Source organism: Nycticebus coucang, chromosome 13, assembly GCF_027406575.1.
Source record: "Nycticebus coucang isolate mNycCou1 chromosome 13, mNycCou1.pri, whole genome shotgun sequence".
Taxonomy (NCBI): Eukaryota; Metazoa; Chordata; class Mammalia; order Primates; family Lorisidae; genus Nycticebus; species Nycticebus coucang.
Window position 1 is genome coordinate 59,051,310 of NC_069792.1, and position 23,353 is coordinate 59,074,662.

The 23,353-nt window shown below is 39.9% G+C and overlaps 1 protein-coding gene across 1 annotated transcript in view; it reads left to right on the plus strand.

Moving 5' to 3' along the window:
- The window catches only part of SDC2 (syndecan 2), a 133,895-nt gene extending 112,207 nt beyond the window's left edge, over nt 1-21,688 (plus strand). Inside the window, exons 3-5 of the mRNA XM_053558359.1 lie at nt 14,497-14,630; nt 19,399-19,534; nt 20,417-21,688. Coding sequence (XP_053414334.1) covers nt 14,497-14,630; nt 19,399-19,534; nt 20,417-20,580 — 434 coding nt within the window. The 3' untranslated portion in view covers nt 20,581-21,688. The remainder of the gene's footprint in view (nt 1-14,496; nt 14,631-19,398; nt 19,535-20,416) is intronic.
- The last annotated feature ends 1,665 nt before the right edge of the window (nt 21,689-23,353 follow it).

The window sequence follows — 23,353 nt, forward strand, 5'->3', positions numbered from 1 at the left end:
TAACAACCTGGATGGAAGTAGAGACCATTCTTCTAAGTAAAGTAGTGTAAGAGTGGAAAAACAAACCCTGTGTGTACTCAGTACTAAATTGGAACTAAAAAATCAACACTTACATGCACATATGGGAGTAAACTCAACAAAAATCAAGCAGGTGGGTGGTGGGTGGGTACATTCACACCTCACAGGTACAATGCACACTATCTGGGTGAAGGACACACTTACAACTTTGACTCAGTGTGTACAAAGGCAAATTATAGAACCAAAACATGTGTACTATAATATTCTGAAAAAAACAAAAAACAAAAACTTGTAAATGAGAGAGACCACCCCCAAATCCAAAATTGGAAGATTTATAGAAAAAGTTATTTTTAATAAATTTAGAAAGAAAAGAAAATGTCTTAACAATGGAACAAGAATAGGATACTATAAAAAAAGAAACATTCTGAGAGCACAAAAGAGTTCTTGAAGAGTAGAAATATTGTGTCAAAAATGAAAAATTCTTTAGAAGATGAGAAGATACAGAGGATATTTTTCCTTAAGCAAATATGTATTAACCACTCACTATATGAGGGAAAAGTACCATTCTGGGAACACATTAGTAAATGGTAGTGGGATCATTCTATCTATCCCGCTGTGTATTTCTATGTTTCCAAATTTCATTCTTGGAAATGTTTTTTTTTTTTTTTTTTTTTAAAGAAAATATATATTCTTTTTTAAGTTGTCCTAATACATTTTGGCTGCTGTAACAATATACTTTAGACTGCTTGATTTATAAACTGCATAAAGTTATTGGTCTCAGTTCTGAAGGCTTGAAAGTTAAAAGTCAAGGCACCAGCAGACTCAGTGTCTGGGTGTCTGCCTCGTAGATGGTGCCTTCTTGCAGTGTCCTTGTGTGGTGGAAGGGGTGAACAGGCTGCCTCAAGCCTCTTTTATAAGAAAGGACTTTAATTCCATTCACAAGTGTTCCACCCTCATGACCTAATCACCTCCAAAAAGCCCTTCTTAATATTATTGCATTGGGGATTAGGTTTTAATACTATTACATTGTTGTTGGACACCAACATTCAGACCATATTGTAAGTAGAAGAAAATACTATTTTTTAAGGAAGAGGCAATACAGTGACCAGTGGGAACAGTGAGATAGATTAATGAAGGCTCCAGAGAGGATATAGCATTGATGCTGGACATGATAATAATATAAGCAGGAGCTCCCCAGGTGGCTGATGTATTTCAACAGAAAGAACATGGGAACTGAAAGTCAGGGACTAGGAAGAGGGAATCAGGCTTCTGGTTTGGGCGAGAGGGTTAATCTTTTTAATACAGATGATGAACACAGAGCTACCTGAGGCAGATTACTCATTTGTTTCTAACTTACTAAGCACTAGCTTGAGGGGCTTTACTGCTTTATAAACCCCCCTTTGTCACCGATTCTCCCGAAGCCTCATTTGAGGACTCACATTGGTAACTCTTGGGACATAAGGGGGTCTTGAAAGCCCTTAATAGAAAATTTTCATTGCTCGTTGAAGTTTTACTCTTTGTGAGAAAATGATTAATTGTAGGCACAACTAAAGCATGTTTTATGTAAAACATCGATGCATAACCAGGTAGGCTGATGTAAAAGACCATCAGCATCAATGACCAGTCTTTATGTAGCATTTGATATATACAGAATGCTTTATATACCATTTCCGGGAGCGATGTATTTACATACACATATGTGACATACATGCCTTTCTAGTCATTATTATCCCCATTTTATTAAAGATGAAACTTTAACGTCTAAAGCGTCACTTGCCCCAGATTACAAAGCTATAAATGCCAGAATTGGTAGGAGGTTGGCTGGTTGCCAAGCCTGCATTTATTCCCCTCTACCCTGCTGTTTCTTCCCTGTGGTAGAGAGTATGGATGTCGACAACTGATATACAGGCAGTCCCCGAGTTACAAACTTCTGACTTACGTACAAGCCACACTTACGAACAGAGGCCATTACAGGTAACAGATAAATGTACCTGTTCTAACTTACATACCAATTCGACTTAAGAACAAACATACAGAACCCATCTTATTTGTAATGTGGGGACTGCCTGTGGTAAGAAATGAGCCATGTCCATCGCGCTGTTTCCAGCATGTTACCTCTTACTTTCTGAACTGCTTATAAAATTCATATAATTCTGTGGAAAATACCCATGTTCTTTTGTTTAAGGATTCTAGGGGTATTTGTTCATTCTTGTTTGAGGAAGCAGGTTAGATTGAGTTACAGAGTTTGAGTTTGCGTTGTTACAAATTTGGCAAATGATCGACTTAAAAAGAATGTTGTTTTTCGGATGTCAAAAATTCTCAAATGTTTTTCTGGTAAAAGGAAAAAAAAAAAAGTGCCCAGGTAGAAAGTCAGTGGAAAGGAATATCATATTTGAATGTCAGAAATTTTCAAATGCTGTTCTGTGTGAAAAGTGCCTAGCTGGAAAGTTACTTATTGAACAAATACCAGATCAGAGCCTATTATGTCTCAGATGCTAATATTAGGCCCTCTGGGAGCAAAACAGATACAGTTTGTTGGCCTTGGGGTTTCTAGTTTACACCAGTAAATTCATAATTACAAATTTGTGATACATGCGATTAGTATAAGAAGGATGGTGCAGGAAACCATTTAACAGCTGCTTAGGAGGCTGAGGCAGGAGGATTGCTTGAGTCCAGGAGTTTGAGGTTGTAGTGTGTGCTAAGATTGAACGTGCAAATAGCCGTTGCACTCCAGCCTGGGCAACACAGTGAGACTCTGTCTCTTAAAAAGAAATTGAGACAATAAAAATCATTTAACAGGGGACTCTGACCTAATATGGAGGGAAGGTCTTCCCTAAGATGGCAGAGGTGGGAGAGGAATAGGAATTAGTTAGGTGAGGACTTCTGCAGAAGGATCAGGAAGCCATGGCTGGAGCATACCAGACAATAGAGAAAACGATGCTTGAGGAAGCTGAGAAGGTTAAGCCATGGCTGACCACATAAGGCTGGATTGAGGCATTTATATTTATCCTAAGAGAAGTGGGGGGCCATTGTAAGAGTTTTAAAAATTGTCTTTTAGACAATCTGCAGACAATGGACTAGACTGAAAGGGGTCTATTAAGAAGAAGGCAAGTCCAGGGGTTCATGGAAAGGTCCCAGTGGCTTAGGTTACGGTGGTAGCCCTGGAGCTGTGGGAGGATTAGAGTGGAGAGAGATTTAGAAGATAAAATCGACAGGACTGGTTGATATCCGTAGATTCGACATAGAGGTGAGGAAGTGGAAGTTAGGGTTCTGCCATATAGAAATGGACGTTTCGGCCCATAGCTCAGTGGTTAGAGTGTTGGCCATATACACCAGGACTGGTTTGAACCTGGGCTGGACCTACTAAATAACAATGACAACAACAACAAAAAAAAAGTAGCTGGGCATTGTGGTGGACACCTGTAGTCCCAGCTACTTGGGAGGCTAAAGCAAGAAAATTCGCTTAAGCCCAAGAGTTTGAGGTTGCTGTGAACTGTGATGCCATGGCACTCAGCCAAGGTCAACATAGTGAGATTCTGTCTCAAAAAAAAAAAGGAGGTTTCCAGTTCCTGTGAGGTATCATGGGAGAAGACCAGGTTTGTGGGGCATCAGGGCGAGATTGTGAGTTCTTTTTTTCTTTTCATTAAATCATAGCTGTGTACATTAATGCGATCATGGGGCACCATACACTGGTTTTATAGACCGTTTGACACATTTTCATCACACAACATAGCCTTCCTAGCATTTTCTTAGTTACTGTGGTAAGACATTCACATTCTACATTTACTAAGTTTCACATATACCCTTGTAAGATGCACCGCAGCTGTAATCCCACCAACCATCCTTCCTCCACCCATCCTCACCCCTTCCTCTCCCTCACCTTCCCCATATGCTTAGGATATAACTGGGTTATAGCTTTCATGTGAAAGCCATAAATTAGTTTAATAGTAGGGCTGAGTACATTGGATAATTTTTCTTCCATTCTTGAGATACTTTACTAAGAAGAATATGTTCCAGCTCCATCCACGTAAACATGAAAGAGGTAAAGTCTCCATCTTTCTATAAGGCTGCATAATATTCCATGGTGTATATATACCACAGTTTATTATCCATTCGTGGATCAGTGGGCACTTGGGCCTTTTCCATGACTTAGCAATTATGAATTGGGCTGCAATAAACATTCTGGTACAAATATCTTTGTTATAATGTGATTTTTGGTCTTCTGCGTATATACCTAGTAGAGGAATTATAGGATTGAATGGCAGATCTATTTTTAGATCTCTAAGTGTTCTCCAAACATCTTTCCAAAAGGAATATATTAACTTTCATTCCCACCAGCAGTGTAGAAGTGTTCCCTTTTCTCCACATCCATGCCAACATCTCTAGTCCTGGATTTTATGATATGGGCTAATCTTACTGGAGTTAGATGATATCTCAAAGTAGTTTTGATTTGCATTTCTCTGGTGATTAAAGATGATGAGCATTTTTTCATCTGTCTGTAGGCCATGCGCCTGTCTTCTTCAGAGAAGTTTCTCTTCAAGTCCCTTGCCAGCCTGCGATTGGATCACTTGTTCTTTTCTTGCTTATACTTTGAGTTCTCTGTGGATTCTGGTTGTTAAACCTTTGTCAGAGACATAACCTGCAAATATCTTCTCCCATTGTGAGGGCTGTTTGCTTGCTTTTTACTTACTGTGTTCTTGGCTGTGCAGAAGCTGTTTAGTTTGATCAGGTCCCAGTAGTGTGTTTTTGAAGCTGCTTCAATTGCCCTGGGGGTCCTCCTCATAAAATACTCGCCCAGACTGATTTCTTCAAGGGTTTTCCCTACACTCGCTTCTAGTATTTTTATAGTTTCATGTATTAAGTTTAAATCTTTAATCCAGTGAGAATCTATCTTAGTTAATGGTGAAAGGTGTGGGTCCAGTTTCAGTCTTCTGCAGGTTGCCAGCCAGTTCACCGAGCACCATTGGTTAAATAGGGAATCTTTTCCCCACTGAATGTTTTTAATTGGCTTGTCAAAGATCAAATAATGGTAAGTAGCTGGATTCATCTCTTGGCTCTCTATTCTGTTCCAGACATCTACTTCTCTGTTTTTGTGCCAGTACCATGCTGTTTTGATCACTATCGATTTATACTATAGTCTCAGGTCTGGTAGTGTGATTCTTCCTGCTTTGTTTTTATTTCTGAGTAATGTCTTGGCTATTTGAGTTTTTTTTTGATTCCATATAAAACGAAGTAATGTTTTTTTTCAAGATCTTTAAAGTATGACAGTGGAGCTTTAATAGGGATTGCATTAAAATTTATATTGCTTTGGGTAGTATGGACATTTTAAAAATGTTGATTCTTCCCAGCCATGACTATGGTATGTTTTTCCATTTGTTAACATTTTCAGCTGTTTCTTTTCTTAGAGTTTCATAGTTCTCTTTATGGAGATCTTTCACGTCCTTTGTTAGATAAACTTCCAAATATTTCATCTTCTTTGGCACTACTGTGAATGGAATAGAGTCCTTGACTGATTTTTCAGCTTGACTATTGTTGGTATATATAAAGGCTACAGATTTATGAGTGTTGATTTTGTAACCTGAGACACTGCTGTATTCCTTGATCACTTCTAAGAGTTTTGTAGTAGAATCCCTGGAGTTTTCCAAATATACAATCGTGTCATCTGCGAAGAGTGAAAGTTTGATGTCTTCTGACCCTATATGGATACCCTTGATCACCTTTTCTTCCCTAATTGCAGTGGCTAAAACTTCCATTACAATGTTAAAGAGCAGTGGAGATAATGGGCAGCCTTGTCTGGTTCCTGATCTGAGTGGAAATGATTCCAATTTAACTCCATTCAATATGATATTGACTGTGGGTTTGCTGTAGATGGCCTCTATCAGTTTAAGAAATGTCCCTTCTGAATCTTCCCCAACACATTCTATGAAGCAAACATCACCCTGATACCAAAACCAGGAAAAGACCCAAACAAAAAGGAGAATTTCAGACCAATCTCACTCATGAACATAGACGCAAAAATTCTCAACAAAATCCTAGCCAATAGATTACAGCTTATCATCAAAAAAGTCATTCATCATGATCAAGTAGGCTTCATCCCAGGGATGCAAGGCTGGTTTAACATACGCAAGTCTATAAACGTTATCCACCATATTAACAGAGGCAAAAATAAAGATCACATGATCCTCTCAATAGATGCAGAAAAAGCATTTGATAAAATCCAGCATCCTTTTCTAATTAGAACTCTGAAGAGTATAGGCATAGGTGGCACATTTCTAAAACTGATTGAAGCTATCTATGACAAACCCACAGCCAATATTTTACTGAATGGAGTAAAACTGAAAGCTTTTCCTCTTAGAACTGGAACCAGACAAGGTTGTCCTCTGTCACCTTTACTATTCAACGTAGTGCTGGAAGTTCTAGCCAATACAATTAGGCAAGACAACGAAATAAAGGGAATCCAAATGGGAGCAGAGGAGGTCAAACTCTCCCTCTTTGCTGACGACATGATCTTATACTTAGAGAACCCCAAAGACTCAACCACAAGACTCCTAGAAGTCATCAAAAAATACAGTAATGTTTCAGGATATAAAATCAATGTCCACAAGTCAGTAGCCTTTGTGTACACCAATAACAGTCAAGATGAGAAGCTAATTAAGGACACAACTCCCTTCACCATAGTTTCAAAGAAAATGAAATACCTAGGAATATACCTAACGAAGGAGGTGAAGGACCTCTATAAAGAAAACTATGAAATCCTCAGAAAGGAAATAGCAGAGGATATTAACAAATGGAAGAACATACCATGCTCATGGATGGGAAGAATCAACATTGTTAAAATGTCTATACTTCCCACAGCTATCTACCTATTCAATGCCATTCCTATCAAAGTACCTACATCGTACTTTCAAGATTTGGAAAAAATGATTCTGCGTTTTGTATGGAACCGGAAAAAACCCCATATAGCTAAGGCAGTTCTTAGTAACAAAAATCAAGCTGGGGGCATCAGCATACCAGATTTTAGTCTGTACTACAAAGCCATAGTGGTCAAGACAGCATGGTACTGGCACAAAAACAGAGACATAGACACTTGGAATCGAATTGAACACCAAGAAATGAAACTAACATCTTACAACCACCTAATCTTCGATAAACCAAACAAGAACTTACCTTGGGGGAAAGACTCCCTATTCAATAAATGGTGTTGGGAGAACTGGATGTCTACATGTAAAAGACTGAAACTGGACCCACACCTTTCCCCACTCACAAAAATTGATTCAAGATGGATAAAGGACTTAAATTTAAGGCATGAAACAATAAAAATCCTCAAAGAAAGCATAGGAAAAACACTGGAAGATATTGGCCTGGGGGAAGACTTCATGAAGAAGACTGCCATGGCAATTGCAACAACATCAAAAATAAACAAATGGGACTTCATTAAACTGAAAAGCCTCTGTACAGCTAAGGACACAATAACGAAAGCAAAGAGACAACCTACACAATGGGAAAGGATATTTGCATATTTTCAATCAGACAAAAGCTTGATAACCAGGATCTATAGAGAACTCAAATTAATCCACATGAAAAAAGCCAACAATCCCTTATATCAATGGGCAAGAGACATGAATAGAACTTTCTCTAAAGATGACAGACGAATGGCTAACAAACATATGAAAAAATGTTCATCATCTCTATATATTAGAGAAATGCAAATCAAAACAACCCTGAGATATCATCTAACCCCAGTGAGAATGGCCCACATCACAAAATCTCAAAACTGCAGATGCTGGCATGGATGTGGAGAGAAGGGAACACTTTTACACTGCTGGTGGGACTGCAAACTAGTACAACCTTTCTGGAAGGAAGTATGGAGAAACCTCAAAGCACTCAACGTAGACCTCCCATTCGATCCTTCAATCCCATTACTGGGCATCTACCCAGAAGGAAAAAAATCCTTTTATCATAAGGACACTTGTACTAGACTGTTTATGACAGCTCAATTTACCATTGCCAAAATGTGGAAACAGCTTAAATGCCCACCAACCCAGGAATGGATTAACAAGCTGTGGTATATGTATACCATGGAATACTATTCAGCTATTAAAAAAAATGGAGACTTTACATCCTTCGTATTAACCTGGATGGAAGTGGAAGACATTATTCTTAGTAAAGCATCACAAGAATGGAGAAGCATGAATCCTATGTACTCAATCTTGATATGAGGACAATTAATGACAATTATGTTTATGGGGGGGGAAGCAGAAAGAGGGATGGAGGGAGGAGGGTGGGGCTTTAGTGTGTGTCACACTTTATGGGGGCAAGACATGATTGCAAGAGGGACTTTACCTAACAATTGCAATCAGTGTAACTGGCTTATTGTACCCTCAATGAATCCCAACAATAAAAAAGAAAAAAAAAAAAAAGAAATGTCCCTTCTATACCCATTTTCTTGAGTGTTCTGATCATGAAGGGATGCTGGATATTATCAAAAGCTTTTTCTGCATCAATTAAGAGGATCATATGGCCTTTGGTTTTTAATTTGTTTATGTGCTGAATTATACTTATAGATTTACATATATTGAACCAGCCTTGAGACCCTGGGATAAAACCGACTTGGTCATGATGTATAATTTGTTTGATGTGTTGCTGGATTCTGTGTGTTAGGATCTTGTTGAATATTTTTGCATCTAGATTCATTAGTGATATTGGTCTATAATTTTCTTTTATTGTTGGGTCTTTTCCTGGTTTGGGGAACAGGGTGATTTTTGCTTCATAGAACATGTTGGGTAGTCTTCCTTCTTTTTCTACCTTTTGGAACTGGTTGAGTAATATAGGTACTAATTCCTCTTTAAAGATTTGGTAGAATTCTGACGTGAAGCCATCTGGTCCCAGACTTTTCTTTTTAGGGAGATTTTGTATGGTTGATACTATTTTGGAACTTGATATTGGCCTCTTCAACATTTCCATTTGATTCTGGCTTAGTCTTGGAAGGTGACGTGCTTCCAAGTATTGGTCAATTTCCTTCAGATTTTCATATTTCTGAGAATAAAGTTTCTTGTAATATTCATTAAGGATTTTTTGAATTTCTGAGGAGTCTGTTGTTATTTCGTCTTTGTCATTTCTGATTAATGAGATTAGAGATTTTACTCTTTTTTTTCCTGGTTAGATTAGCCAAAGGTTTATCTATTTTATTGACCTTTTCAGGAAACCAACTTTTTGATTTATTAATCTGTTGTATAATTCTTTTGTTTTCAATTTCATTTAATTCTGCTCTAATTTTGGTTATTTCTTTTCTTCTACTGGGTTTGGGGTTGGAATATTCTTCCTTTTCCAGTTGCTTGAGATGTCCCATTAAGTTTAACTTCCTCTCTTTCCATTCTCTTGAGGAAGACTTGCAGTGCTATAAATTTCCCTCTTAGGACTGCCTTTGCGGTATCACAGAGGTTCAGATAATTTGTGTCTTCATTGTCATTTTGTTCCAAAAATTTGGCGATTTTTTTCTTGACCTCATCTCTGACCCAGCTATCATTCAGCATAAGGTTATTTAATTTCCATGTTTTTGTATGAGTATGCAGATTCCTCTTGTTACTGAGTTTTACTTTTATTCCATGGTGGTCCGATGAGATGTAAGGAATAATTTCTCTTCCTTTAAATTTACTGCGGTTAGACTTGTGACCTAAGATGTGATCAATTTTGGATTGATCACATGGAGATAACGTGGGCTGATAAGAAGTATGTGTATTCAGTTTTGTTGGGATGAAATGTTCTGTAGATATCTGCTAAATCCAAATGTTGAATGGTTAGGTTTAAATCTAAAATTTCTTTGCTCAGCTTCTTATTGGAGAATCAATGCAACACTGCCAACGGAGTGTTGCGGTCTCCAACTGTTATGGAGCTGCAGGAAATCAAGTTGCTCATGTCTGTTAGAGTTTCTCTTATAAATTGAGGTGCATTCTGGTTGGGTGCATAGATATTAATAATTGAAATCTCATCACCCTTAACAAATATGAAGTGACCATTCTTATCCTTCTTTACTTTTGTTGGTTTTAAAGCCTATTGTGTCTGCAAATGGAATTGCAACACCTGTTTTTTTCTGATTACCATTTGCCTGAAATTTGGATGACCATCCTTTCACCCTGAGTCTATATTTATCTTTTAAGGTAAGATGTGACTCTCATATGCAGCAAATAACTGGCCGGAGTTTTTGTATCCAGTCAGCTAACCTGTGCCTCTTTAGAGGATAATTTAAGCTGTTCACATTAACGGAGAATATTGATAAGTCTGGTAAAATTTTGGGTATCGAGTTTTTTGAAAGTCCAGTGGACATTTTTAATCCTTTTGCCACTGTGGAAGTTGGAATTTGATCAAAAGTTTCTGAGTGAGTTTACTTTTGTGGTAGAGTATTGGGCTGATCATTATGGAGGATAGGTCTAAGAATATCCTGAAGAGCTAGTTTGGTTATGGCAAATTTCTTCAACATATGAATACCATTAAAGTATTTAATTTCTCCATCATAAATTATACTCAGTATAGCTGGATACAGGATCTGGGGTTGAAAGTTATTTTGCTTTAGGAGATTAAAAGTCGATGACCACTCTCTTCTGGCTTGAAAAGTTTCAGCAGAGAGATCTGCAGTCATTCTAATATTCTTCCCTTTGTAGGTAATGGATTTCTTTTGTCTGGCTGCTTTCAGAATTTTCTCCTTCATGTTAACTTTAATGAAGTTAATTATGATATGCCTGGGGGATGTCTTATTGGGATTGAGTTGTGCTGGGGTTCTGAAACTGTCTGCTATCTGAATTTCAGAATCTCTTGGCATGTCTGGAAAATTCTCTTTCATAACTTCATGGAGAAGGGCCTCTGTGCCTTGCGAGACCACTTCATCACTTTCAGGGATTCCACTGAGGCAGATATTAGCCTTCTTCGAATTATCCCAGAGCTCTTGAGAGAATGATCCGTTTTTGCTCTCCATTTATCTTCCTCTTTGAGAGTTTGGGAGCGTTCAAAGGCTTTGTCTTCAATGTCAAAAATCCTTTCAGAAAAAGTACCCAATGTACTCAGCCCTACTATGAAACTAATTTAGGTCTTTTACATGAAAGCTATAACCCAGTTACAACCTAAGAATTGGGGGAAGGGGGAAAGGGAGGGGAGGGAAAGCAGAGGTGGGTAGAGGGAAGGGGAGTGGTCGGATTATATCAGCAGTGCATCTTACAAGGGTATATGTGAAAGTTGGGATAAATGTGGAATGTAAGTGTCTTGGCACAGTAACAGAGAATGCCAGGAAGGCTGTGTTAACCAGTGTGATGAAAGTGTGTCAAACGGTCTGTGAAGCTAGTGAATGATGCCCCATGATCATATCAATGTACACAGCTATGATTTAATAAAAAAAAAAAAAAAGAAAGAAATCCTTTCTTCTGCTTGCTCCACTCTGTTACTGAAGGATTCTACTGTATTTATCAGATCTTTGAGGGCTGCAAATTCTTGCTTCAGTGTGTCAAAATCTTGGTGGTTTTGTCTTTAAATTCCTTAAATTCTTGAGACAACTTTTGAATTTTTCCTCGAATTTCTAATTCCAACTTTTGAATTGCTGCTTGAATTTCTAATTCCAAATTTTCATCCATTCTATTAATCTTGTTTGCAATCCAAATTCTGAATTCGATTTCTGACATCTTGGCCAGGTGTTTATGAATGGGATCTTCAGTTACATCTGCCATATCTTTCCCGGGGAGCGGGGGGTTGATCTATTCTGGTTATTCATGTTACCTGAGTTTTTTCTGCTGATTCCTCCACATGATTGTTTTATACCGTTTGATTTTTCCCCTGGAGCTTTGTCGAGGACCCGTACAGTGCTATGGCCTGAGAAACTGGGGATCTGTTTGGTGTGGTGGGGCTAAGTGGTTCCGTCTTGATTTCAGCTGGTCTCTGTTCGATCCTAGTGTAACACTTGCTCTGGGTTGAAGTCTCAGCTATGGAGAAATACCAGCAATTAAGTCACCCTGCCCCCCACAGGCAACAATTGGAAAAGGAAAACCAAACCTTCCTGCAACCACACACCCAGGGCACCACCTGAATAGTCCTCAGGCGATTGGCTCAGTTCAAAAGGTCCAAATCAGTTGTCTCAGTCAGCACCTGTCTCAGGTGAGAGAGTTTAAAAAGTCTCTGGCAACTGGATCACAGGGGTCTGGTGACTACTGAGATATGGTTTGCTCTGTTGCTCCGTGGAGTTAGGAGGACCCACCCAGCAAATAGATCAGTCTGGGAAGGTTGATCTTCCCTACTCTGCACCTCTGTCACACCCAGTCACTGATAGTCCTGCAGGGCTGTAACCCAGTTGCCTGTTGTGAACAGATACTGCAGGGCTTTGCACCTGCCTGAATCACAAGGAAATCTATTTCTGCTCATCCAAGCTTCTGCGCTCTGCCTTTATCTAGAAGGAGGAGTTGAGGACTGACCACCTCGGGCGCTTGATGGAGGCTGGGGCGTGTTCACTCAGTTCCTGCCCCACCCCTGATTGCTGTTACTGACAGAACAGAACAGAACAATTTTGCGGGAATTTGTTTCTGTCCCTGCTAAATTCCCCTGCAGAAGAGAAGCTGTTTTGAGTTCCCAGAGCCTGCGCCTCAGGCCCTGTCTTTGCTCCTGCAGGTTTGTATTTGGTTACCAGTCAGTTCTAGCCTCCTGTCTTCCTTTGTCTATAGGCTCAGGATCCCCTGAGAGTCGGGTGCGTCTTAGGCTCATTAAAGTGGTCTTCTGGGTCAGCCCCGCCCTGGGAACTTCACGGCTCTGTGCGTGCATTTCTAGTCCCCCGCTCCACCCAGGCCCGTACCGCTTCAGGCAAACTCTTCACTCACGGGGCCTGCGTTTCCGTCCCAGATCTGTTCCGTGGTGGTTGCCACCTGAGTAGATGCCGGGCCTCCTCTGGTTGCCCTGGGAGACAGGGAGTGTAGCTTTGGAATATCTAGGAGTGAGCCCTATTGTTGCTAAAAACAGCTGCTGCTCTGCGCCTCAGGGCACCGCCGCTCCAGTGTGGTTCCCTCTCAGCCGATCATCCTCTCCTCAGTCCTATGCTGTAGAGTCAGCATTGACCAGCTGTAGTTTAGGCCCTGTCCATACCCCTTGAGAAATCACCCAAGAATCTGGACTCCTGGGGGACAGGCCTCCAGACCTCAGCATGAGAGTGGAGGGGAGTGCTAGGAGCTCAGAGTTGCAGGCAGAGAATATATACAGTTTTGCGCAGTTTTATGCCTGGACAGGAGAACACCGTGGCACCCTGGTAGACCCAGTTTTTAGAGGGTCTTTCCCGTGGAGTATAGTGGGAGGACCTTTGAACTCTGCTCGTTTGTTTGTAGGGCACTCCAAGCCATTCTTATGGGGGAGGGGACTCCCGTCCACTTGGTGATGGATTTTGTACCTTTTGTTTGTATCCTTGGTGTTGCAGCTCGCCTCAGCGGGGTTGATGTGCGTTCTTCAACCTTCTCTCTTGGTGCAGCTCTAATCCACCAGGTTACTTGCTAAATTTCTGTCCTTTAACTCTCCTTCTGGACTGGAGCCTTTTTATCAACTTATTACAAAGGATACAGATGAAGAGACTCCCTGGGCAAGGTGTGGGGGAAGGGATAACACATCCTCCATGAATTGCCACATGTTCAGCTACCCAGAAGGTCTCTGAATCGGGGTTGTGAGTTCTGTTGGACAGGTTAGAGTTGTATTGCACCTCTGCGTCGCTCAGGTACAATCGCCAGGCCATCGGCTATGTGGGCCTTAACTTTGAGTGGGCTGGTAAAAAGGTAGGTATCTTCTATACTTGGATGGTTAACTGCAACCTGGATAAACAGGGTATGCCAAGAAGGAGATGGCCATTGACTGCATTCAGCAGTGCTAGGAAGTTCCACTGGAGGAGGACGACTCTGAAAAAATGCCATCGGATATGGTGATGTGCAGGGCATTGGAGACTGACAAAACAGTGTCAGTCGTGTGATGACAGGGAAAATGTGCCTAGAGGGAGTGGAGCACGGAGAGGAGAGGATGGTGAGGACAGGAGCTGATGAGCATCCACCTGTAAAATCTGCCTGTAAATCAGGGAGAGAGGCAGGTGCTCGCGTGCGATAAGGCAGGACTCAGCTGTGGGAGAGTTTTCCTGTTTTGTATTTTGTTTTGTTGTGTTTCTAAAATGAGAAATGGAGCATGTTTCTGTGTAGACAGGAATAAATCTTGTCAAGCAGGAGAGTCTGAGCATGTAAATGAAAGAAGGGCTACTTGAGGATATTTAGAATAATAATATTACAGAGAAAAACGGTCAGGCTACCCGCAAGTCCCCTTTGAAATGACTTCTTTATTGCAGGAAGACCATAGGAAGGTTTGCGCTGGAGTCTTAAGGAGGTGGCGCTTTGAAACAGCATCGACATTAGACAGTGTTGCCTGGTGATGGAGGAATCTGTGTCATTAGTCACATGCTCGGCTCATCTCTGTTTATTTTTCCAGGAGCTGATGAGGATATAGAGCGTCCAGAGCTGACAACATCTAGACCAGTTCCAAAGATACCGTTCACTAGTGCTGCTCCGAACGTGGAAACTGTAACACTGAATATACAGAACAAGATACCTGCTCAGACGAAGGTGCGTCCTGCACTCAGGTGGTCGTAAATGCTCCTCTCTTTAGATAGCATGCACAGTCCTGTTAAGAGGCCCCGGTTAAAACTGCGTAAGGATAAGTGGTCTTTTTCTTACACTGTAGTGAAGGGCTGTTCCCTCCTGGTCATTTCGGCATTTACTCACTTACCACCCAGGCCTAGCTTATCTATAAAGATTTTTTACCCAGCTCCCTTCTTGTGCAACTTCTGAAGAAGCAAAGCATTGTTTATTTGGCTTAAGGCAAGAACATGGAGTTTTTTGGTTTTTTTTCTTTATTGAAAATGTTCTGAGTTTAAACCATTGTGAACTTCACACATGCTGAAACACCTCATGGAATAAGGAGACTTCAGGTCGCGTCTGGAGATGGTGGTAGTTTTAGTAAGTCATTTCTCACAGTCTCCTTAAACCTATGCTTGGAAGTAGGTAAACTTTGACCTCTTTCCATGATAATGAGGAACTGGGTACATCTGTATAACTTTGTTTTTGAGAGCCTACTTATTAAGAATAAGGTCTTTGGCCTTAGAGCAGAGCAATGCTGCCAGCTCATTAAAACTATAAACTCATAATTGGGGTTGTGTTATGTTGCAGTTAGCTGACCATCGCTGATGGGGGAACCACTGAAGTTGGAAAATGCGCATTAAAGTCCAGAGAAGGCCTAAGTTTCAAATCCTAGATTCAGTTAAGTTTCTTAGCTTCTGAGCCCATTTCTGATAGGTCATTAAGATTAAATGTCAGTGCCTGTAGTGTGGCACCTGAGACCTCGTAAGCGGTCTGTAAACCCTAAGTCAATTTGGTGGCACAGAAGAGACCAAGCCACTTCACAAAATGAGGACAAGTAGTGTCTGCAGTGGCAGACACTGCAGTTTCTGAATAGCATGCTGCTTATGAAACTCAGAAACATAGGCATCTCTGTTTGAAGCCCACTCTTCTATTGATAAGAAAACCCATGCTGCCAGGCTTTCACAGCCGACACGTGACGGTAACAACAGATCGTCTCTGGAGTAGGAGGCACCCCGTCTGCAGTTGGGAGTGCAAGGGGGCTTTTCCTGTCCTTACCGGAGTGCCTTTGTTCCTCCACCTTTCTTTGTCCTCCCAGCGTATGTGACCACAGTTTGATGGGTCTCTGCAGGTGTGGAGCGGCCATGAGGTCAAGCCCTCTCCAAACTGGAGTGTTCTCTGTAGGACTAAGAAGTGTTCATTACTGTTAGTGGCAGATGGACTTCACAAGCCAAGTGGTAGTGGAGCAAGGAGAAGCTCTGTGAGGCAGGCATTCCTTGAATGTGCTGGCTCCATGTGTGGACCCTGTTCTATCCATGGAGAAGTTGAATGAATGAAAGACGGGTGAGAGGAGAAATGAGAAGCAGCAGGTGTAATCGATGGAAGGATGGCTGAACACGTCCGAGTGTGTGTGGCACCATTATCTAGCATGGCCATGGAAAGATGCATTTTGCTTTTGCCACATTTTTATCTGACAACTTCTTCTGACCGAATCTCCTGTAGTCGGCAACCATTAGGATTCACTAGCTTGAGGCAAGAAACTCTCCTGGGTGAGTTTTGGCTTTTAGTGATAAAGAGTGTATCCTAAGTAAAACCTAATTTGATGTAGAGTTCTGGTCTGTTGATAACAGTGGGTTGAAAACGGATTGAAGTTTTTTTTAATTGACCTTAAAGAAATAATTGCATCAGATTAAGATGTTTTTTAAAAAGAGACATTTGGCAAGTAAGTTTAGAAATTAAGGCTCCCAAAGCATTCTAAATAATGTTTATATTTCTGTCGTTTGTGTTCAACGTAGTAATGATAAAAAAATTATTCATGGGAAATTTACTGAGTACTATTCATTATATGTTGAATGTTGTCATAGGCACTGATAATGATAGTATTGGTAATGAATAATAATAGCAATTAAATTTTCCATTTGTAGTTTATGTGGTATAGCTGAATTAAACATTGCCTTTCAGATACCATTACTGTAGATTTTGCTTTTGAATGAGTCTCACAGTGGCATTAATGTCACTATTATAGATACTCATCTAGTTTCTTGTAAATTTGTGACTAAAATTAAATAAAAAACAGAGTTACTTGTTTAAGCAGAGCATTGCTCTTAATCCATTCCATTTCTGTTGCATCCAATAACTAGACATGGATGTGACAAATCTTAAATTGGCCTTATTCAATCACTCCTGCTACCTTTTTGTAACTTCATTCTGCACCTATATGCAAGTATAATACAACAGTTCAGGTAATTCAGATGAGTTCCACGATAGAGAATGCCGCCTTCTTAGTCAATCATCTACTTCCAAATAATAAAATTTTTCAATTTAAAAAATGAATGTTCCATCCAGAGCACCTTAAGGCCTATGCACCTCTAAGTGTGGGGCAGCTCCAGTTCTGGGGAGACCTGTCTCCACACTCTCAGGTCCCTGGTGTGCACACTTCGTTCTGCCTGCTATGGATAAGAGGCTGAGTCAGAGGGAACTGAAGAGGCCAACTCTCTAAAATGACTGGAGGGACTCAAGAACCCCCAGGTGAAACTTTGAGATTAGTAATGTTAGTGAGGCAAGATGATGGGGATTAAGTCTAATAATATAGTAGCTACTCATGTCCAGTTCATGTCTACCAGAACTTGTTACATCTTTCCCTAGTTACAAACCTAAGTGTTGGCCAATTTGAGATTTTTCTTCCCCGTCCTAAGCTCTCACAGCAGAGCAGTGCTAATGAGCTGTGGGAAGGTTCCTAGAGGAGAACCCAGGTGATCCATTCTCTGAACTCTTGAGCCGTCTGTCCTTGTACAGACAGCCAGTTAGGAATGGGCTTTCCACAGGAAGGATGGAGAAAACTCAGGCAAAATGCTGCCAGTGAGCTTCTCACTTCTGCTTTACTCTGAAACATGAAGACCTGGAAAGAATTTTCATGTTTTCTTCTATCACAGTCATATGGCGAAAGGTGAAATTAGGGGTGCATATGGTGCAACAGTGAAGTCATTGCCCTGTGGCCTCTGCTTTCTTTAAATCATGGCAGGTTAAGGTTTAGGCAGTACAGGATTACTTGTGGCTTGGGAAAGAGTCACAGTTTATTATACTTTATTAAATACCATTTTCAGTGGAAGTCAAGTGGTCTGGTCAGAGAGAAGGACCCATTGATCCATGTATCCTGGCATTCAAGTGGATCCACCTGATACAGTTCTTCTTAGAAATGAGAGTGACCTTAAGGAGTCCCAAGGAGTTGAGGTCTTCTTTTGTCCTTTAAACCCTCTAATCTTAAGTAGCAGGCCACCATTTTGGATGAAACCTAGCCTTCAGAAAGCAGCCAGTTGCTTTACCAAGCCGTGGCATATTAGACTCTTTAGAGTCCTAATGGAGATGGTTGGATGCTTTTAGGAAGAGAAGTAGAGCAAAAAGGGATTATTGTCTACAGCCTGTAGCCTACTGGAGTTGACAGTGTTTTCCATCAATAATGTTGGCCAATAAGAAGGTCAGCCTGGTAGAGAAAGGACAAGTCTCTTAAACTGAAGTTCTCTAGCCCCTTGGTTCTTAAATCATTGATTGGATAACTTTAAATAAACAACCATAAAAATCAGTGTTAGCTTCCTCACCCCAGACTGATTGTAACAGAATCTCTAGGCAATGGAGCCTTTTTTAAAAAAAACACCTTTCAGGTGATGCACATTTTCAGATTTCACTGTTACCTTAAGTGATTCACACCAGATGGCCAGTGTTGCTACTTAATGTTAGGCAGAAGATAATTTCTGTGTTGGTGTAGTAGGTGGTAAAGAGTTCTGGGGTTTACTTCTTAGATAAGCTAATCATTTTTATCTGTTTACTAAGTCTGGGCCTGGACTGCTAACACTTGATGGTCTTTTTTTCTTGTCACTGTATGTCCTTGAAAGTAATAAAACTGCATTGCCTTTGAAAAAAAAAAGAGTTCTGGGGTTTTAGCAAGGTGAAAAATCAGAGAGGCCTTATTAAGGACAAATGGACAGTGAAAGAAGTGAAAAATTTGTACTGGGATTATGAGAATGGCATGAACAAGGCACAGATGTTAATATCAGTTTTGGTAATGAGGAGGCCGGGGAGATGGCCTCTCAGGGTTGTCACTGGACAGTAAGCGGTGACTGGAAACTACCCAAGGTGTGCAGTTCTGAGACAGGTGCAACAACTTGGGTGTGATGTGCTAATGACACAAATAAAGCTATGGAAATAAAAACCCAAGGGAGGAACCTAAGGGTTCATGGATGATGCAAGATAAAGTGGAGAGACACATTACAGAGTAAGGCTGGGGGACTGCTCTGCATAGAGTAGGGGCAGGAAGAGCCTGGTGGGACATGCGAGAATCCCTTGAAAGGGAGCTGTCATCACAGTGTCCTGAGCAACAAAGAGATGAAGGAGTGAGGAAGATTGGGGTAATGCTGTTGGGTTGGAGCGTCTGGATGGAGACAGTGATCTGAAATCAAGAGTGATGAGAAAGCAGAGACCTTATGAAAAGTCCGCGAAGACAGCCTCACCACGCCATCAGCATTGCTGTGAGCTGTCTGTCCATCTTGCCTAATGATGTGACGGTTGTTAAACAAAACCGCGAACAACATGGGTCTATCGTGTAACTCACTTACGGGTATAAACTTCACAGAAAATGATTTTTCCAATGACTTCTTAGCTCATTTCTTTGAAAAGAAAGAACTTTGTAATATACTCATGTGTTACTTTTTTTTCCCAGCACATTTTTAAAAAAGTAATCTTTCCTTTTTCCCCGGAACAGTCACCTGAAGAAATTGATAAGGACAAAGTTCACCTCCCTGACTCAGAAAGGAAAAAGGACCCATCTGAAGAGGAAACAAATGTGTATACTGAGAAACACTCAGACAATCTGTTTAAACGAACAGAAGTGCTAGCAGGTCAGTAGCTGGTGTCAGAAGGGAGGATGCTTCAATAGGCCTCTGTTAGTCTAAGTGACAGAGGTGTAGCAAAGCTTGCTGTCACCATCCTACTGAAACAGTCTTGAGGCCCTTCATTCCAGAGTGAGAAGCAAGAAATTAGACACGTATCTTTATTTTTTGCCAGTTCCTTCAGCTTACCCCTTGGCCAGCCACTGGCAGCTTAGAAGAGGGAAGTTGGAATATGAATTGGTCCAGAACAGCTGGGCATAGGGAGATGGTGGGGTGTGAAGATCAATCAGTCATCCCTGATTTCAACTTAAACTTAAGGGAAGGAAAAGTTCTTTAGAGGGAGGGCAGTTCACACAAATACTGTCCAAAGCATTTTCAACTTACCTGAAATGCTTAACATTGGATTTTTAAAAGGGGAAGATTGGTAAGATTTAAAAACAGCTCATCCTTGAAAGTATAGTCTAAAATTCAAGATTTGAAAGAAATTTTGCATTTTTTTTTATATTTACTCTTACAAAATTTAACTCAGTTCTATCATGTTTTGTGTTTTCATTGAAAAAGCAATCAGAAGATTAGAATTTGAAATGTGAGTACTGAAAAGACAAAAGTGGTTTCAAAGTACGGAATTAGTTGAAGTCTCAGCCAGATTTTTCTTACTGAGGCTTTTGGGTGATATTATTAATACAATCAAAGAAAGTATTGTATTTTCCGAGGAATGTCAGATTTGCATAATTACCTGGTTGTTCCACTGAATCCAGTTTTCTTTTTTTATTTAATTGGCATTTTCAAATTAAGCCCTTTATAAAAGTATAAATAGATGGGGCTTGACGAAGCGAATTTCTGCAACCCTTGAATCTCTTCTGAAGCTATCTTCCCTTTGGTGTGTTTCAGCTGTCATTGCTGGCGGAGTTATTGGCTTTCTCTTTGCAATTTTCCTTATCCTGCTGTTGGTGTACCGTATGAGGAAGAAGGATGAAGGGAGCTATGACCTTGGAGAACGCAAACCATCCAGTGCTGCTTATCAGAAGGCGCCTACTAAGGAGTTCTATGCGTAAAACTCTGACTTAGTGTCTCTATTTATGAGATCACTGAACTTTTCAAAATAAAGCTTTTGCGTAGAATAATGAAGATCTTTGTTTTTTGTTTTTTTGTTTTTTTCATTAAGGAGCCATTCTGGCACTTTAATGATAAAAATCCCATTGTATTTAAAACTTTCCATGTATTTCTTTAGAACAACATAAAATTACAATTTAACATCTGCAGTGTTCTGTGAATAGCAGTGGCAAAATATTGTGTTACAAAAACCCTTGATGTTCATGGAATTGGTTTAAACTTTTATGCGCAAATACGAAATGATTGTTTTTATCCGATGGTTTGAAGGTGAAAGCTGTTTCATTTGTGTCAGCATGTCTCTGATTGACCTCACCAAGTTGGTTTTACTTTGTTAATTTATCTGTTCTCTCCCTCTTCTCTGCCCTCCCCTCTTGTGCCCTTAAAAACAAAACCAAACCCTATGCCTTTTGTAGCTGTCATGGTGCAATTTGTCTTTGGGATAATTCAGATAATGGTAATTTAGTGTATATGTGATTTTCAAATATGTAAACTTTAACCTCCACTTTGTATAAGTTTTTAAGTGTCAGACTATCCATTTTACACTTGCTTTATTTTTCATTACCTGTAGCTTTGGGCAGATTTGCAACAGCAAATTAATGTGTAAAATTGGATTATTACTACAAAACTGTTTAGACATATCTATGTGATCAGATCTTCTTTTGGGAGGATTTGATGTGAGTTATTGATAAGCCTCAGCAAACCCAAAGATGCTAACAGTATTCTAAGAAGTTGCTGCAGATTCCTTTGGCCACTGTATTTGTTAATTTCTTGCGATTCGAAGGTACGAGTAGGGGTTTAAGGAAAAGTCAGTTTTTGTTCTTAAAAATGCATTTAAGTTGTAAACGTCTTTTTAAGCCTTTGAAGTGCCTATGATTATATGTATCTTGTCGCAGACTGGTGTTAATGAGTATATATAACAGTTTAAAAAAGTTGGTATTTTATAAGCACAGACAATTCTAATGGTAACTTTTGTAGTCTTATGAATAGACATAAATTGTAATTTGGGAACATAAAAACTACTGAATAAATCATGTGGCCTAATATTGAAAATGTCACTGTTATAAATTTTGTACATTTTCGATCAAATGTACATCTCCTTTGCTAACGACCGTCTGCTCTCAAGGATGACATGGGTTTGATTTCTAAGTATTCCACAGTATCTGTAAATCAAGACCAAAGAGCAAGTCGATGAGGCTGTTTATTACCAAACTCACTTCTGAATTGGCCAGAGGAAATCTGAATGTATCATCCTGTGTGTGTCTGGATATAGATTTTGGAAGGCAGCCAGGGAATTTCAAAGTTTGCAACCTTTATAGGATAGCTGATGGCAATATTGAGACAGATACCTGCTTTTGCAAATAACTTTTAAAACTATAAATTACAAAGATCTGAAGGGGGCTTTCCTAAAGTCAGTATCCAAGGCTTAGACCTATAGATGGATTTACCTTTGAAATCGGGCCCCAAATGGGGGCAAGACATGATTGCAAGAGGGACTTTACCTAACAATTGCAATCAATGTAACCTGGCTTATTGTACCCTCAATGAATCCCCAACAATAAAAAAAAAAGAAATCGGGCCCCAAATCTTGCCTGATGCTGAACTAATAGAGGGGATACCGTAGCTCACATTATGGGGAAAAAGGGAAGGGCAGGGAGGCTCTGTGTGTTAAATTGAGGGCCTCACTGCTTAGGCCTGAAGTGGCTGGAAAGAGTGATACCTGAGGACTAGGCAGAGGCATGAGGGTCTCTAGCTGGCATTTGCTTTACTGAACGTTTCCATTTTCTGTTTTGTTAGTTTTGTTTTAAACTGTAAGCTGCCAAAGTAGAAGGAAGACAGCAAAAACAGCAACTTTTTCAACGTATAATTTACTTTTAATAAAGTATGACTCTTTTTATTTAGACAACATTCCCTGGAATTGCCACAGAATTCATTTAAAAAAATATTTTTTTAAGCAACACTTAGAACAGTGTTTACTTAAATTCTTAATGGCCTTAATTCTCAAAAGCCTGCCCCATCACTTACAGAATCAATCCACTTTAGAGTGATTAAAAGGAAATGATAGCACCTTTTAAAGCCACACTATGTCCCTCAATTAGAGGTTAAGAATGTAGTGGGTACGCCTCTAACTGTGCAAAGCAGAGTGAAATTCAATTCATAGAATAACAACTGCTTGGAATATCCGTGCCAGGAAAAGAAAAATATTCTGGCAAATATTTTGTCACTGCTGTAAAGCAAAATATTTGTTAAAGTGCCAAAATAAAGTCTGTTATGCCGAAAGTAAATCATTGTATAGACTGGCATCCAGTTTTCTTCAACTGTATATTTTCTGCTTATTTTATTTTTAAAATGCAGTAAATAATTCTGTAAAAAGTGTTAGTAATGATTACTGAGTTCAGGGAAGTTTTGGTAAAATACCAAATACTTGTATAAATATTAAAGCCAATGTGAAAAGTTCCTGTTTTCTTAACCACATATAAGTGAGTTCCCTTGTGTGAATATAGCTTTGTGTTTGAAAGACTTGGCAGTATTCAAACTTTCTGGTTTTTAGCATATAGGGGGAACTGGGATGAGCTTGGGTTTTTGTTTTAAGTTTTAGCTGCAGGTGCATGGTACCTGAACTTCCGGATTAGAACTTGGTTAATAACATCAAATGTAGGTTGAATAAGATTGTAGAAATTGCCATCTCCTAATGTGAGAAGTTGATAGTTCCACATG